Source organism: Rhinoderma darwinii, chromosome 5 (genome assembly GCF_050947455.1).
Source record: "Rhinoderma darwinii isolate aRhiDar2 chromosome 5, aRhiDar2.hap1, whole genome shotgun sequence".
Lineage (NCBI taxonomy): Eukaryota > Metazoa > Chordata > Amphibia > Anura > Rhinodermatidae > Rhinoderma > Rhinoderma darwinii.
Genome location: NC_134691.1, coordinates 78,853,482 through 78,871,615, shown reverse-complemented (window position 1 = coordinate 78,871,615; position 18,134 = coordinate 78,853,482). Strand labels below are relative to the sequence as shown.

At 45.9% G+C, this 18,134-nt stretch overlaps 1 protein-coding gene across 3 annotated transcripts in view; it reads right to left on the bottom strand.

Moving 5' to 3' along the window:
• Positions 1 to 8,300, bottom strand: part of TTPA (alpha tocopherol transfer protein) — a 34,435-nt gene extending 26,135 nt beyond the window's left edge. For 2 of the 3 annotated variants that reach the window (XR_012847629.1, XM_075826187.1), the window contains exon 1: positions 8,030 to 8,299. Coding sequence is in view for 2 of the 3 variants with exons in the window: in XM_075826187.1 (XP_075682302.1) it covers positions 8,030 to 8,233 (204 nt within the window). In the remaining variant the exon portion in view is untranslated. Of the gene's footprint in view, positions 1 to 8,029 lie in introns of all 3 variants that reach the window. The other variant, XM_075826189.1, reaches the window with a different exon arrangement.
• Positions 8,301 to 18,134: the final 9,834 nt, after the last annotated feature.

Genomic DNA, 18,134 nt, shown 5'->3' with positions numbered 1-18,134 from the left:
GGAGAGGAACCCTCTCTATGACGTCCATATGCTCTAAAAGGGCATAAAGAAAGGGGTTGTATGAAGTTATAAAAACATGGCTGCTTTCATACAAAAATAGTGCCACTTTTAGCAATGGGATGTATTGCAGCTCAGCCCCATTCATATGAAAGTGGCTGGGCTGCAATACTAGACATAGACCGCAGTGGTGCTGCTTTTGGAATCTGTCTCTGACTAAAAGAATAAGGTCCTGGCCTACTGGTATTACCCCTGTATGCCCTAACAGGGCAGTCCGAAGAGTAAAACCCATTTAAATCCTCTCACTAAACCAAGGGTAAAATCACAACGTAATAGGCTGTAATCTCGCAGTTAATCTTAAAATATGTACACATTTCCTAAAAATTCATCATTCTTTTTTGAATCTGCGATTATTTGCGGTTGCACAAATGTGTCTGTCTAACTAATCTATTTACAAATAACTTTCTGGTTTATGATAGCACAATGACTTTTGGACACTATTGCAAAATATTCAGTGAAGAAAAATAGTACAGCATGTACCTTGAGAGAGAGAACAGACAATGCCCTTTATAACCAGAGGCGTAACTTAAATCCCCTGGGCCCAAATGTAAAATATGTAACAGGGCCCCCCTTTATTATGTGCCATTTATAATATCGATGCCTTCCTATGTGGCAGAGGAGCCTTTGGGCCTCCTCATGCACCAGGGCCGGGTATGACTGCTGTCTTTGTACCCACTGTAGATAAACTCCTGTTTATAAGGCTTCTTAGGAGTTCCTTTGTGTTTGCATGTGATAATGTATGTTAAATCTTCACATAGTACAAATATCCACATGACAGGATGTGATTTCCATAAATCAGCAGAGAAAAACTGAAAACTGGTTTCCGAACTACAAAGGCTGGTATTAATAAAAATAAAGAGAAAAGTCACTGCAGATCGCCCAATTCTGTATGTCCTAGTTTTACTTATATCCCGTGGACGTTGAGGGTAACATAGTGTCTAAACAGGAACGCAAACCCAAGATCAGTATGTAAGGGAAATAAACGTAATACCGCCATAATGTATGGTGGAGCAGACTCAGCCTACTGGGGCTTGTTGGGCTAATAAAGGAGGTCCACTGACCTAGACCACAAGTTTGGCCGACTTTTCACTTATGTGTATGGCCAGCTTTACATTAGGCAGGTAAAAGAGGAAAGGTAAGTGGAGAAAGAGGCATTTTTCTTAAATAATATATTGCAAAGTATCTTATTGAGGCTTGAACTATTTTGTTATGGGGGAAAAAAAGAAACAACAGGTACGCTATAAACAGGGGTTGCTACCAATACCAGCAGATGACAAGGCTCCCCAAACCATCACTGACTGTGGAAACTTCACACTGGACCGCGAGCAACTTGGATTGATGCCTCTCCACTCTTCCTCCAGGATCTGAGACCTTGATTTCCAAATGAAATGCAAAATTTACTTTCATCTGAAAACAGGACTTTGGACACTGAGCAGCAGTGTCGGTCCACTGTGTTATATCAAGTCTAGAGTCAGCGCAGCATCTACCAGGAAGTTTTTGAGCACCAAATGCTTCCCTCTGCTGATAAGCTTTATGGAGATGATTTCATTCTCCAGCAGGACTTGGCACCTGCTCACACTGCCAAACGTACCAATACCTGGGTTAATAACCACAGTATCACTGCGCTTGATTGGCCAGCAAACTCGCCTGACCTAAACCCCATAGAGAATCTATAGGGTATTGTCAAGAGGAAGATGAGAGACCAGACCCAACAATGCAGATGAGCTGAAGGCCTCTACCAAAGCAACCTGGGCTTCCAAAAAAGCAGCATGTCCTTTCTTGCCGCGGTTCCGCCTCTTACCTCCCATCGAAATCAATGGGAGGCAGAAAAACCTGTGGCGCTCGCTTCCGAGCATTTTTTGTGGCGTTTATTGCCCGCGTTTCTCAATGGCAATGGGCGAAGAATGCAGTGAAAACCACAGCAAAAAAGTGCAGGCAGGTTAAAATCTGCCTCAAAATTCTTGAAGGAATTTTGAGGCAGATTTTTTCTGCCTGCAAAAAACTCTGTGTGAACTTGACCTTAAAGGGAATCTGTCAGCAATTTCGATGCCTCAAAACTGCTGACAGAGCGATATAGAATAGGGGGAGGGCATTGTAACTTTACCTTTTGTCTCGGTCACTCACTTAAGTTGCATGACCGGGAAACCAACATTTAATTCCCCTAAAGCAGATCTAACGGCCAATCAGGAGACTGTCAGGCTGGGTTCACACGACCTATTTTCAGGCGTAAACGAGGCATTTTACGCCTCGAATTACGCCTGAAAACACGGCTCAAATACGTCGGCAAACATCTGCCCATTCATTTCAATGGGTTTGCCGATGTACTGTGCCGACGACCTGTAATTTTACGTGTCGCTGTCAAAAGACGGCGCGTAAAATAACAGCGTCGTCAAAGAAGTGCAGGACACTTCTTGGGACGTAATTTGAGCCGTTTTTCATTGACTTCAATGAAGAACAGCTCCAAATTACATCCGTAATTGACGCCTCGCAAAACGCGAGTGCGAGCAATTACGTCTGAAATGCAGGAGCTGTTTTCTCCTGAATTTCAGCCATAATTGTCGTATGTTCACACAGCTTATTTTCGGCTGTTTTTCGGGCCGTAAACAGACGAAAAATCAGAAGCAGAACGCTTCCAAACATCTGCCTATTGATTTCAATAGGAAATACGGGTTTCTGTTCTGACGGGGCGTTTTTTTGAAAAAACGACGAGTAAGAAGACGCCCCGTAAAAAGAAGTGCATGTCACTTCTTGAGCCATTTTTTGCAGCCGTTTTTCATTGACTCTATAGAAAAACAGCTTAAAAACCGGCAGTAAAAAACGCTAGTTTTCCTAAAAAACTGCTGAAAATCAGAGGCTGTTTTCCCTTGAAAACAGCTCCGTATTTTCAGACGTTTTTAGCTAAGCGTGTGAACATACCCTTAGAGCTGTAACCCAGTGCAGAGGGGTGGGGCTGGCAGCATGCAGGGAGAACAGCACATAAATTTTTCGGGCATGCAACTTGGATTACATGGGTGGACCTGGTTATTTAGGTTGACAGAGGTGGCTACCTCAGCTCATTATTTCAGTGTTAGGGTATGTTCACACGGCCTATTTTCGGACGTTTTTCAGGCTGTAACTGCCCGAAAAACGGCCAAAAAATCGGAAGCAGAACGCCTCCAAACATTTGCCCATTGATTGCAAAGGGAAAAACAGCGTTCTGTTCCAACAGGCCATTTTTTTACGCGGCCGTTTTGAAAAACGGCCGCGTAAAAAAAGGGCCGCGAAAAAGAAGTGCCGGTCACTTCTTGGGCCGTTTTTGGAGCCGTTTTTTATTGACTCTATAGAAAACAGCTCCAAAAACGGCCTTAAAAAACGCAGCGAAAAACGCAGCGAAAGTCGCGAGTGGCTTAAAAAACGTCTGAAAATCCGGAGCTGTTTTCCCTTGAAAACAGCTCCGTATTTTCAGACGTTTTTAGTCTAGTGTGTGAACATACCCTTTAGGGTATGTTCACACGCAGTGTTTTCAGGCGTGTTTCAGGGCGTTTACGCCTCGAAAAACGGAAGCTGAACGCCTACAAACATCTGCCCATTGAAATCAATGGGAAAAAAAGCATTTAGTTGATACGCTGCTGTTTTAAAAAACGGAGCGTAAAAAGACGCTCCGTAAAAAGAAGTGCATGTCACTTCTTGTGGCGTTTTTAGTGCTGATTTTCCATTGAACACTATGAAAAAGTCCTCAAAAAACGCCTGAAAAGAAGCTCCAAATTATTAGGGTATGTTCACACGTAATGACCAAAAACGTCTGAAAATACGGAGCTGTGTTCAGGCGAAAACAGCTCCTGATTTTCAGACGTTTTTGTAGCAACACGCATATTTTGCGGCGTATTTTACGGACGTTATTGGAGCTGTTTTTCAATGGAGTCAATGAAAAACGGCTACAAAAATGGCCGATATAGTGACATGCACTTCTTTTTTGCGGGGGCGTATTTTTACGCGCCATATTTTGACAGCGAAGCGTAAAATAACACCTCGTGGGAACAGAACACCGTAAAATCATTTGAAAGCAATGGGCAGATGTTTGTAGGCGTAATGGAGCCGTTTTTTCAGGCGTAATTCGAGGCGTAAAACGCCCGAATTACGTCTGAAAACAGTGCGTGTGAACATACCCTTAAAAGAGACTTCATTTTCAGCTTCAAAAACGCCTGAAAATCAAAGGCTGTTTTCTCTGAAATCAGCTCCGTATTTTCAGACGTTTTTTGTTAAGCGTGTGAACATACCCTTAGCAGGTCATGGGATTTTCTTCCCTCTTCCACTATAGATAGTGCAGCACAAGAACATATGATGCAACCTCTATCCGGATTTATCTCACGCTTCCAGCTGATGCACGGCACAGGGCACTGTACACCATGACGATTCTATAACAGGAACCTTTTCCTAGACCCTTTTTCAGCAACGTCCTAACATACAGAACAAATCTGAAAAGCAAAGAAAGACTTTAGACTGTCACAAATAATAGGAAGACTGGAATGGGAACATTGCCTGTGGTGGCCTGGGGGTGAAGATCAGGTAAAAACCTATTTGTTTATTTGCTTTAAAGACAATCTGTAATGGAGAGATGTCATTTTAAAGGTAATGCCATAACAAGGATCCGCATCAGAATTAGCACCATAGAAACAGCGGAAATCGCCCCCCATTGATTTCTATATCAGACAGAGGCAATTTTTTCCTGGACAGCTTCTGCCTGCTCGCGGTGAAAATAAAGTGGTATATTCTTTGTTGCCGCTCGTTTCTGAGCATTTTTTGCCTGCGGTTCTTGCATTAGCTTCAACGGGACCCGCCACACAAAATGCACCATGTGAACTAGCCCTTAAAAATTCTTGAAGGCATTTTGAGGCAGATTTTTTTTTGCCTACAAATAACTCTGTGTGAACAGGGCCTAAGAAAACCCCCCTTCAAAAAAATACATATATAAATAAAATAACAACAAAAAACAAGCACTGTCTGGGAGGCATTCGGAGGGTGCAATACAAGGACATTAAGTAGTTATTGAGATCGAAGCGGTTTTCCTAGCGATATGCCATCACTTCCTGTACTAATGGGAATAAACCGTATGGGGGATAAATGTTAGATCGGTGATGGTGGTCTGACCGCAGGACCCTCATTGATCAAGCCTGCGAGTATAAGCGCTTCTGATTTTTCGGCCGTTTTTCGGGCGTTTACGGCCCGAAAAATGCCCAAAAATAGGCCGTGTGAACATACCCTAATTTAGTCGTGTGAAGCAGAACGCACGCTCTACAGATGCTCAATACACATTTCTCCTCACCGCAGTTGTGCAGGTAGAGGGAGGGACGTGGGTCCCACATTCTAGCGATTGAGGGAGTTCCAGTGGTGGAACCCCCACAATCTTATATTTATCACCTATCCAGTGGATAGGTGATCAGTGATTTGCTCTTAAAAGCAATGCTACAAACTATACAGGTGATGGTGCTGATACACAACCTCCTTTTCTGAAGTGCAATCATAAATAACCCCAATACTGGTAAACTTGTGGGGGTTATATGGCCTTTAAACGCCCAATGTAGGGGTCTGTAGTAAAGTGTCTAAACTGAACAACTGCAAATCATATGTGCCCTCATATGCAACATATTTATTCTACATTGTGAGACATTTTCGGCTTTTATCATAATTATATATGACCCTCACAATATATAATCTTCCAGTATGAATAATCCTGTATCGGGCAGCCTATTCATATCATAATAGAAAAGTGCAGGATTATCAAGATACGGCAACATTTCCATGGAGTCTTACGTTCTCCCTTTTCTTGTGTGGGTCTCCTCTGGGTCCTCTAGTGTCATATATCAGATTTTCTGCACACAGGAGATCCCACATAGTAGAGGAAAAAGTCACCAAGTGGTTGTTCCCCAACAAAAAACCATCGTTCTGGGCCCCCTATCTGATGCGTGGCTGCCACGTGCCAGGGATACCGAGCTGCCAAGAGTGAGGCCTCATGCACACGAACGTATTTTTTACTGTCGTAAATACGGGTCCTTGGTCACACGTATTCAACCCGTATTGCACCAGTATTTACGGACCTGTGCCCGTAAATACGGGTCCGGTGTCACCAGTATTCCACCCGTATTTACGGGCACGTTTTCTCTGCAAAATTGCACTGCAGTAATCGGCAGCCCCTTCTCTCTATCAGTGCAGGATAGAGAGAAGGGACAGCCCTTTCCGTAGTAAAAGTAAAAGAAATTCATACTTACCCGGCCGTTGTCTTGGTGACGCGTCCCTCTTTCGACATCCAGCCCGACCTCCCTGGATGACGCGGCAGTCCTTGTGACCGCTGCAGCCAGTGATTGGCCTGTGATTGGCTGCAGCGGTCACATGGGCTGAAACGTCATCCCAGGAGGCCGGACTGGAGGAAGAAGCAGGGAGTTCTGGGTAAGTATGAACGTCTTTTTTTTTTTTTACAGGTTGATCTGTATTGTGATTGGAAGTCACTGTGCAGGGTACTGAAACAGTTACTGCCGATCGCTTAACTCTTTCAGCACCCTGGACAGTGACTATTTACTGACGTCGCCTAGCAACGTTCCCGTAATTACGGGTGCACACACGTAGTCACCCGTAATTACGGGAGCCCCATAGACTTCTATGGGCCTGCCCGTGCCGTAATTACGGCCTAAAATAGGACATGTGCTATATATTTCAACGGCATACGGGGAGGTATCCGTGGCCAATAGAAGTCTATGGGCCCGTAATTACTGGCGTTTTTACGTTCGCGTGCATGGGGCCTGAAGATAGACGGACGCTGCTTATACAGGGAAGAGAGGGATTCCAGGGCTATACAGACAAATATCTGTAAGGGCATGTTCACACGTGGCAGAATTTTTCCGCTGCAAATGTTGGTGCAGATTTGGGCCAATTACGAATCTGCGCAAACATTTGCATACTTGACAGGTAATTCAGACGTTGCAGAAAAGACAGCGGACTTGCCACAGATTTCAGTTTTTGCATTGGAAAGGCTGAAATACGCAGTGAAATTCACCTTCTTCTCCACAATGGAAAGTGCATGCTGCGGAGGGAAAATTCTGCAGCGCAGCCTAATTTCCGCACAATTATTTTCTGCAACGTCTGAACTAACTTTCCTAAAAATGTATAGAAAAATGTCAAAAACGGCTGCTGCAGAATTCCGCCACAGACTTTTTTTGTCTGATTCCTGATTAGCAGAATTTCTGAGTGCCAGGATTATGGAGATAGATGATAGATAGATAGATAGATAGATAGATAGATAGATAGATAGATAGATAGATAGATAGATAGATAGATGCATGCACCGTTTTCGTTCTGTTACCCTTAGTTGGACAAACTTCGGGACATTCGCAGTTGCGCTGCCCGGACGCCGCTCTCGGCTACACCCACGGTATCCTAAGAGGTGAAGTGATAGATTTTAATTCACTGCACCTCTGCACTAATCACCCTGTTGTGATAATTTTTAGATTTTACTTGTCTGTATGTATAAATACAACCTTCTGTGTATGTATTTAGCCTCTGTATTAATAATCACATATATGCATTGTATTAGATACTGTCTTTTATGAACAAACGTCTGCATTTTTCATTGATTACTGTTAAGCAGCACTTGTGATTGAGACTCTGTTATATTGTGTGAACTCACACTAGTCATTTGCTTGAGAAAGGCTCCAGTGGACGGAGCTGAAACGTCGCACGGGCAATAAAGTACCCATTTTTTTCACTTGAATCTTGGAGTTTCTGCTTATTTTTCGATTTGTATATACTTGGAACTTGGTCTGTCCCTCTGAGCTTGCACCCACACGCTGCCAGTGCTGCCTGACTGTAGATAGATAGATAGATAGATAGATAGATAGATAGATAGATAGATAGATAGATAGATAGATAGATAGATAGATAGATAGATAGATTAGCAGTGATGTCACTACATACAGTATACACATGTCACGTCTCCACTTACTCGGACAGCCTGCTCTATACAGAAGTCTCTGGCTCTGAGAAACCTGAGTAAGAAGTGATCGGAGAGTCCCAGGGGCCAGTGCCCGCTCTCAGTCTCTGCCCTCTGCCGGATGATCCTGATTGCTTCTGCCACCACTGGGCAGTGATCGGGCAGCTCATTCAGCCTGGGGTTCCCTCTCTCATAGTCCTCCTGAGCCTCCGACATGTTCCTGCAAAGCCTGGAGAAGTTTGGGAAATGTTCCACCTCCTGCTGCTGGGGGAGGCTGCTCTGCTGGGCTGTGCCCTCTGCTGCTACTAGAACATGTGCAGCCGACTATTAAAGGGACAGAGACCTCTCCTCTTCACATAGTGACCAGTGCTGGGGGATGTTATCAGTCAGGAACACCTTGTCCAAACGCACTGATCTATGGAACCAAAACTACTGTGTCAACCAATCAAAATCCATACGTGCGGTTCTAAAATGTATGTTGTACACTGTAACGTGATCCTCTGCTGAACAACAGCTCATTGTATTATAATATTACATCTAGGGCCATTTTAACCCCTTAACGACCAGGCCTATTTTTGCTTTATGACCAAATGTTATTTTTCGTTTTTTCACATTGCATTCCAAGAGCTCTAACATTTTTATTTTTCAGTCGACAAAGCCGTATAAGGCTTTTTTTGCGGCACGAGTTGTATTTTTCGATTCCACCATTTTTGGGTGCATATAATATATTGATTAACTTTTATGAACTTTTTTTGGGGAGGGAAGGGAAAAAAACAGCTATTCCAGTATTGATTTTCGTGTTTTAAATTCACGCCGTTCACTATGTGTCGTAAATAACATGTTGCCTTTATTCTATGGGTTGGTTCCATTACGGCTATGCCACATATGTATAGGTTTTTTATGTTTTACTATGTATGCACAAAAAATTAATTATTTGTTTTTGCATCGCTGTATTCCAAGTGCTGTAATTTTTTTATATTTCCATCAATGTAGCCATATAGTATGTGGCTTATTTTTTTGCAGAACAAGGTACAATTTTATTGGTACCATTTTAGGGTACATGGGACTCATTGATTCACTTCAATTTTATTTTGGTGGGATAAAAAAAGGAATTTCGCCCTTATTTTTTTGTAAGTCGGTTCACGGCTTAATTAATATGTTAGCTTCATTGTTCGAGTCATTACGATTGCAGCAATACCATATATGTGTGTTTTTAAAAAAAAATTATACTTTTACTAAATAAAACCACTTTTTATGATAAAAAAAAGTGGTTTTATTTTCTTTTTACTGTAATTTTATTTTCTTTAATAAAAATGTATTTAACTGCTTACATTTTTTATTGTTTTTTGGCACCACTAGGGGACGTCACAATGCGATCTTCATAGTATACCAAAGAATTATTGCCTGTAAAACTGACAGGAAATCTATTATGCCATGCACCTGATGACAAACCTGAGGGCCTTTGTTGGGCCTGTGGCTGCCATGGTAACCCATCGGCGCCCTGCGACCATGTCACCGATGTGCCAATGGAGTGACAGGGAGAGCTCCCCCTGTCAAAAACCTTCGATACTGCGGTTGCTACGGTTATGATGGATTTTAACATGCCTGATAGCTTGTTCCTGTGGAAGATAAGTCGCTGCCAGAGGTGATGGACAGCAGCTTATTCCCCTATCCCAATTTATATAAGAGATGGAGACAGGAAGAATAGCTGTTGGCCAAATGAGCATTCATTCGACAGGTTTCTTAAGTGTATGGCCAGCGTAGCTGGGCAATTTTAGTTCCCCATGGGATAAGTGCCTGGATAGGTTCATCTATTCTGGACAAGGTCCAATGTTCTATCCCCTCTCCATTCCCTCCTATTGGAATTTAAGGTCACAGATATCTGGATGTCTAGAAATCCCCATACAAGACAATGCTCCTGTTTCAATCCCCACTTTGATGCCTTATCACTTATTGACCTGATACTGATTCAAATTTCTCTTTTAACGGCGGTTGATTCGGCAGAGTGTCTCTCTAGATCTGTTTCTGATTATTCTCCTGGCCGTTTCCACCTTAAACTGCCCAATATACCTCCCGAAACTCACTGACCCTTAAATCCGTTCTCCCCCTCTGAGTACTTTTTGGTTAAGTGGTGACAATTCTTTCCTAATAATGATGGCAGTGCCTCCACAATGGCTGTTTGGGACTTCTTCAATGGCAATTCATGATTTGAAAAGGGGTCTGGCTCCTAATCAACTGCAATTGGCGAATGATATTCTCACAGCAGAATTTCCATATGTTAATAAACCCTACTAGGGAGCATAATTCTAAATGGTTCTGCCATCTGTCTATACCACACATCCTAAAACAGTAAGGCCCAAAAAAAGTGGTTTTTTTCCATGTACAGGGCAAAAAATGTGGTAAACTTCTAGCGTGTATAGCTAAAGGTGGTAGAGAAACCCCTGTGATATCTCTCCTTGAGACTCCCGATGGTACCCAGTAATCTGATCCGCAAGTCATATTGGAAACCTTCTATTCTTATTATGAGACGCTGTATTCCTCACACATTACCGCCTCCTCAGTTGAAAGTGTGGAGTATATAGATCAGGTGCCCCTTCCCCCATTGTCTGCTGCCAATCAGACTTTTCTGGATGGCTCAATCACGGCGCAAGAGATCCTGGGGTTCATTGCCTCCTGTCAGACCTCTAAATCTCCCGGTATCTACCTATTGAATTTTACAGGGAACATACTGATTTTTTAGCACCTGTTTCCTGAATGTCTACATTGCAGAAATGGATTCCATGGAATTACTCCGCTCCACGCGTGAGGCTACTATAGGTGTATGCCCAAAGCGGGTAAAAATGCTCTGCTCTGTGACTCATATCGCCCCATATTTCCCCATATCCCTCCTTCAGTCTGACATTAAAGTAGCAGCCAAGCTACTAACCAGGGGATTGACGTCTTTGGTTCATTTGGACCAGATGGCTTTATACCCAATATATTAACAGCACTTGATCTCCGTTGGTTGTTTCCAAATTCAAAGTGCACTCATGAGGATGTTGTCTCTAAAATTATAGTCTCACTTGATGCTGCAAAGGCGTTTGATTCCATGGAATGGGATTTCTTATTCCTCACCCTTACCAAATTTGACTTTGGCCCCATGTTTTTTAAGGGAGTTAAAGAGGCTCTGTCACCAGATTTTGCAACCCCTATCTGCTATTGCAGCAGATAGGCGCTGCAATGTAGATAAGAGTAACGTTTTTATTTTTAAAAAACGAGCATTTTTGGCCAAGTTATGACCATTTTCGTATTTATGCAAATGAGGCTTGCAAAAGTACAACTGGGCGTGTTGAAAAGTAAAAGTACAACTGGGCGTGTATTATGTGCGTACATCGGGGCGTGTTTACTACTATTACTAGCTGGGCGTTGTGTATAGAAGTGTCATCCACTTCTCTTCACAACGCCCAGCTTCTGGCAGTGCAGATCTGTGACGTCACTCACAGGTCCTGCATCGTGTCGGCACCAGAGGCTACAGTTGATTCTGCAGCAGCATCAGCATTTGCAGGTAAGTAGCTACATCGACTTACCTGCAAACGCCGATGCTGCTGCAGAATCATCTGTAGCCTCTGGTGCCGACACGATGCAGGACCTGTGAGTGACGTCACAGTGCTGCACTGCCAGAAGCTGGGCGTTGTGAAGAGAAGTGGATGACACTTCTATACACAACGCCCAGCTAGTAAAAGTAGTAAACACGCTCCGATGTACGCACATAATACACGCCCAGTTGTACTTTTACTTTTCAACACGCCCAGTTGTACTTTTGCAAGCCTCATTTGCATAAATACGAAAATGGTCATAACTTGGCCAAAAATGCTCGTTTTTTAAAAATAAAAACGTTACTGTAATCTACATTGCAGCGCCGATCTGCTGCAATAGCAGATAGGGGCTGCAAAATCTGGTGACAGAGCCTCTTTAAGTAGCTTTACTCTGCTCCATGCACTAGGGTGGCTGTGAATGGAAGGACCTCAGACCCTTTCCCCTTGCATAGATGTACCCGTCAGGGCTGCCCCTTTTCCCCTCTATTGTTTGCCATGGCAGTTGAACCCCTGGCAGTGCGCATTAGACAAGAGTCCAAGATAGCAGGTTTTAATCTCCCCCTGCAGCGAAAGGTCATTTTATACGCTGATGACACTTTACTATACCTCGCAAATCCTGGAGACAGCCTACATACTACGCTTTCTCTTATGACTTTCTTTGAATCAATGTCTGGCCTATCTATTATTTAGTCTAAGTTCCATATTCTGCCTTTAGGTGCTTACTGGTTTGGAATGTGGCTCAGCGCCTCTTTTACTCCGCTATATTGACTAAGCACACTCCTCTCTGGCACTGTGAAGCCTTCCTGGAGCTTCATCAGCCCTTCTTTGAGATCACCTGGGGTAAGAAATATGTTTGGTATATCTCTCATCTATACTCAGATACTGGCATCAGACCTTTCCTGGAGCTACAGGAAGAGTCTAATCTTTCCTCTTCCCAAATATTCTCATACCTATGTCACGAAGGGTCTGTGGACTGGGGCGTACCGCATTGGTGGTAAGGCAGCTGGCCAACAGGGCGCAGGTGAATGTCTATAGTACGTATAGGGTACCTGTGGCAGCTCAGACAGCAGCAGGGCAGGCTCGGCTAGAACTAGGCAGCAGGTAGACGTCAGGCGAGGTGAAACAGGTCAGACATGGATACAGCACGACACGACTTTGGCACAGCACAGTGCTCGACCAGGATGGTATGGAAAGCTAGGAACAGGAACTGAAACAGGTACAGGAATAGGAACTGGAACAGGTAACATACTAGGAGGCCATCACATAGACAAACTAGGGAACAACAATAACGCTCGGGCATCGAAGCAGGGGGCTGGACCCCTCATAGTCCAGGGTACTCACGGGTCAAAGTTCGTCACAAGGTCCGGTGCGCACGCTGCCCCATTAAGAGCAGGCACGAGCGTGCGTGCGCACCCTACCGATCTGGCTGAGGTGAGTGGACGCGAGGGCTGGCGTCTCCTGAGGAGGAGGGTGGGGCCAGCGCTTGCCGACTCGTGGCTGCGGCTGTCAGGAGGGGACCGGAGCTGACAGTCCGTAGCCACGTACATTACAGTATCCCCCCTCTTACACCCCCTCTTCTTGGGACCAGAAAGAGAGAGAAACTTCTTCAGAAGAGCAGGGGCAAGGAGGTTCTCCTCTGGCTCCCAGGACCTCTCTTCAGGACCTAACCACCTCCAATCCACCAAATAAAAGGTCTTTCCTCTAAATTTTTTGGTGTCCAGGATCTCTTGAACCTCAAAGGTGTCAGAAGGGCTGCTGGAGGCAACCACAGGGCTAGAAGTCATGGTGTAGCGGTTCAGGAGGGAGACACGGAATGAGTTGGGGATCTTGAGGGTAGGAGGCAGCCGAAGTTTTTAGGCGATCTGCTGTAGGATCTCAGAGGGTCCGAGGAACCTGGGAGCAATTTTGCATGATGGCACCCTTAGTTGGATATTCCTGGAAGACAGCAAGACCCTCGTGCCAGGAATAAACTGAGGAGGTTCTCTTCTCCTTGTGTCAGCCTTCCGTTTCATGCGTACGACTGCAATCAGGATGGAGGATCGAGTTTGCTGCAAGATCTGTAGGAAGTCTCTAAAGGTGGAGTCAGCTGCTGGAACCTCGGAAGAATCAGGCACCGGAAGAGGAATTCGTGGGTGCTGGCCATAAACAATGAAGAATGGTGTATTCCTTGTAGACTCACTGGTGTGATTATTGTAGGAGAGTTCTGCCCATGAGAGCAACTGCACCCAGTCGTCATGCTGCTTGGAAATGAAGTGGCATATGTAGTTCTCCAAGATCTGATTGATCCTCTCGACCTGACCATTGGACTGAGGATGGTAGGCTGAAGAAAAGTCCAATTTCACACCGAGGAGTCAGCGGAGGGCTCTCCAGAACTTCGCGGTAAACTGAACCCCCTGATCAGACACAATATGCTGTGGCAAGCCGTGCCGGCGGAAGAGGTGCTGGATGAACAGCTTGGCCAGCTGAGGAGCAGAAGGAAGACCGGTCAGAGAAACAAAGTGGGCCATCTTCGAAAATCGGTCCACCACCAACCAGACAGGACTGCATCCAGCAGAGATAGGAAGATCCGTAATAAAGTCCATCGCTATTTGCTGCCAGGGAGAATTGGGCACAGGCAATGGCTGGAGCAGACCAGCAGGTCTGGAGTGAGCGGCCTTGTTGGCTGCACATACAGAACAGGAAAAAACAAAGTCCATAATGTCATTGGGCAGCGTGGACCACCAGAAATGACGAGCAATCAGATCCCGGGTCTTACGGACCCCCGCGTGACCTGCCAGTCTAGAGGAGTGTCCCCAGCGGAGGACTCTTCTACAATCAGCCAGGCACACAAAAGTCCTCCCTGGAGGAATGTCCCCAACTTGCAGGGGATTGACAGAGACAATGCAAGATGGATCAATAATGTTCTGTGTACTCCCTATGGTGTCTTCTGTCTCGAAAGACATGGACAAGGCATCGGCCCTCACATTCTTTTCGGATAATGGAGCTCAAACTGGAACCTTGTAAAAAAAACAGTGACCACCTGGCCTGACGAGGGTTCAGCCGTTGAGCCGTCTGGAGGTAGGTCAGATTCTTCTGGTCTATAAAAATCAGGATCGGATGAGCTGCGCCCTCTAGTAGATGTCTCCATTCTTCCAGAGCCAATTTGATGGCCAGTAACTCCCGATCGAGTAGTTGCGTTCTGCGGAAGAGAAGAGCTTAGGAAAATATCCACATACCCTTGACCTGCCCCTGGGACCTCTCTGGAACAGGAGTACACCAGCATTGACTGAGGATGCGTCCACCTCCAACGAGAACTGCAGAGAGACATCCGGATGATGGAGGATAGATGCTGACGTAAAGGCACTCTTCAGGCTATTGAATGAGGACTCTGCCTCGGGAGTCCACACTTTGGCTTTCATACCCTTCTTAGTAAGGTTAGAGATGGGAGAAGTCAGTGAGGAGAAGTTTGGAATGAACTGCCTGTAAAAATTAGCGAATCCCAGAAAGCACTGTATGGGCCGCAGGCCTTGAGGACGTGACCATTCTAGAACAGACTTTACCTTCTCAGGATCCATCTAGAGACCTCGAATCGAGACGATGTAGCCCAGGAAGACTAGAGCATCTTTGTCAAACATGCACTTCTCCAGCTTGGCGTACAAACGATTCTCCCTTAACCGTAGCAGAACTTGACGGACATGTCTCTGGTGCGTCATAGGATCTGGAGAAAAAAAAAATGACATCAAGGTAGACTACTACACAAACATAGAGGAGGTCACGGAAAATGTCATTCACAAACTCCTGGAAGACCGCGGGAGCATTACACAGGCCGAAGGTCATTACTAGATACTCATAGTGTCCATCACAGGTGTTAAATGCAGTCTTCCATTCATCACCTTGGCGAATCCGGACTAGGTTGTAAGCCCCACGCAGGTCTAGTTTGGAAAAAATCTTGGCACCACGTATACGATCAAACAGTTCAGAGATCAGTGGCAATGGATATTTATTCTTCACCGTGATCTGGTTGAGATCTTTGTAGTTACAAGGACGAAGAGAGCCATCTTTCTTTTTGACAAAGAAGAACTCGACTCCTGCCAGGGAGGAAGACTTTCGTATGAAGCCCCTCTCCAAGTTCTCTTTCACATAGGTGGACATGAACATAGTCTCTGGCAAGGAGAGAGGATATACCCTACCACGGGGAAGGGATGCACCAGGAATCAGCACGATAGGACAGTCATCTGCTCGATTAGGAGTTAATGTCTCCACCACCCTCTTGCTGAAGACGTCCAAAAATGCTGCATAATGACTCAGCAATCCTACCAATGACCGAGGCAGCGAAGGCTGAGCCGACCGAATCTGTACCAGGCAACGACCTTGACACTCAGGGCCCCACTGGAGAACCTCACCAGAATTCCAGTCCAGAACTGGGGCATGCAGTCGGAGCCAAGGAAGGCTCAGCAACACAGGGTTAACAGCTTTGGATAGCACATAGAAAGGCAGAAGTTCAGAGTGAAGGGCTCCCACTTGGAGCCCCAGTAGCTTGGTCACATCTATAACTGGGTCTGGCAGAGGTAGTCCATTCACTCAAGCAACTGTCAACGGGTTCTCCAGAGGGGTGGTGGGTAATTGCAGAAGATCCACGGTCTCTACGGATGAAATTAGCAGCGGATCCAGAGTCTAGATACGCAGAAACCTGATGCGTTTTCTCGCCGGACACTATGGTCACAGGTATGGACAAACTAGATGGAAGTCCATTCTTACCCAAGGTTGTCACTCCTAGCAACCCTAGGTTTTGGGATCTTTGGGGACACAGGCGCACAAGATGGCCACCGAGGCCGCAATAAAGACAGAGTCCAGATGCGCGTCTGCGTTGCCTCTTCTGGGTGGATAGCTTACACTGGTCCATTATCACAGACTCCTTAGGAGGATCGATATCTGAGGACAGCAGGGGTTGCTGCAAAGTAGGAGCCAAACTGGGAAGGGCTCCCTCTCGTCTAACCTTTTGGAGGCGTTCTCGGATCCGTATATCAATCCGGGTAGACAGAAGGATGAGGTCGTCCAGGGTAGACGGCAGATCTCGGGAGGCAAGTTCGTCCTTAATTTTAGAAGACAGTCCATGCCAGAATGCAGCAACTAGGGCCTCACTGTTCCATAACAGCTCCCCCGCCAGGGTGCGGAAGTGGTATGCGTAACCGCTCACGGAGGTGTCTCCTTGGCGTAGATTAATCAAAGATGCCGCTGCAGATGAGACTCGTCCAGGCTCTTCAAACACCATGCGAAAAGTCCGGAGGAAGGTTTGGAAGTCACGGGTCTCTGGACCTTGTCTCTCTCAGATAGGGTTCGCCCATGCAAGAGCTTTGCCGGTGAGGAGAGAAATGATGAAAGCGACCCTTGCGCCATCAGACGAAAATGCCCTACCATACAGGCTGAAGTGGATCTGGCATTGATTAAGAAATCCACGACAGGTACTTGCTTCTCCATCATAGCGGTCAGGAAGTGGCAAAGAAACACGCAGGTCAACACTGCCAAGAGGTTTAGTCTGAGGATTAACACTGCCTGGAGGTGTAGTAGGAGGAACAGCAGCTTGTGCCTCCTGCCGAAGTGCAAGGATGTTTAACGCCTGGAGGAGTTGGTCCTGTCAGGACCGGTGGTCCAGCATATTCGCTCGCATCTGCTGTGACGTCGTCATGGTCTTGAATCGGCCAGCGTACTGTCACGAAGGGTCTGTGGACCCACTGGGCTGTTATGCAGCTGGCCAATAGGGCGGAGGTGAATGTCTATGGTACGTATAGGATACCTGTGGCAGCTGAGACAGCAGCAGGGCAGGCTCGGTTAGGACTAGGTAGCAGGTAGACGTCAGGCGAGGTTAAGAAGGTCAGACGTGGATACAGCACGACACGACTTTGGAACAGCACAGTGCTCGACCAGGATGGTATGGAATGCTAGGAACAGGTACAGGAATAGGAACTGGAACAGGTAACAGACTAGGAGGCCATCACATAGACAAACTAGGGAACAACAACAACACTCAGGCATCGAAGCAAGGGGCTGGACCCCTCTTATAGTCCAGGGTACTCATGGGTCAAAGTTCGTCACAAGGTCCGGTGCGCGCGCTGCCCCTTTAAAAGCCGGCACAGGCGTGCGCGCACACCCTACAAGATCAGGCTGAGGTGAGTGGACACGAGCGCTGGCGTCTCCTGAGGAGGAGGCTGTGGCCAGTGCTTGCCAACTCGTGGCTGCGGCTGTCAGGAGGGGACCGGAGCGGACAGCCCGCAGCCACGGACATTACAACCTATAAGTTAAACATGCTCTTGAAATGCTTTTGAGCCCAGGGGGTATATCCTATCAAGGGTTCCCTCTTTCTAGTTTTATACTCTCATCTCAGACTAGTCAACTAATCTCAGTTTTTGAGACCTTCTCTCCCAAAAATCCAGGAATCTGCACTTCTACCACCCAGATGGATTTAATCCCCTGCTACTATCTCCTCCTTCCAGTGTGCCCTTTGACTCACCCCCCAGACCTTAATTAGTATTTTCTGCACTTGTATTTCCCATTTTGTCAATCAT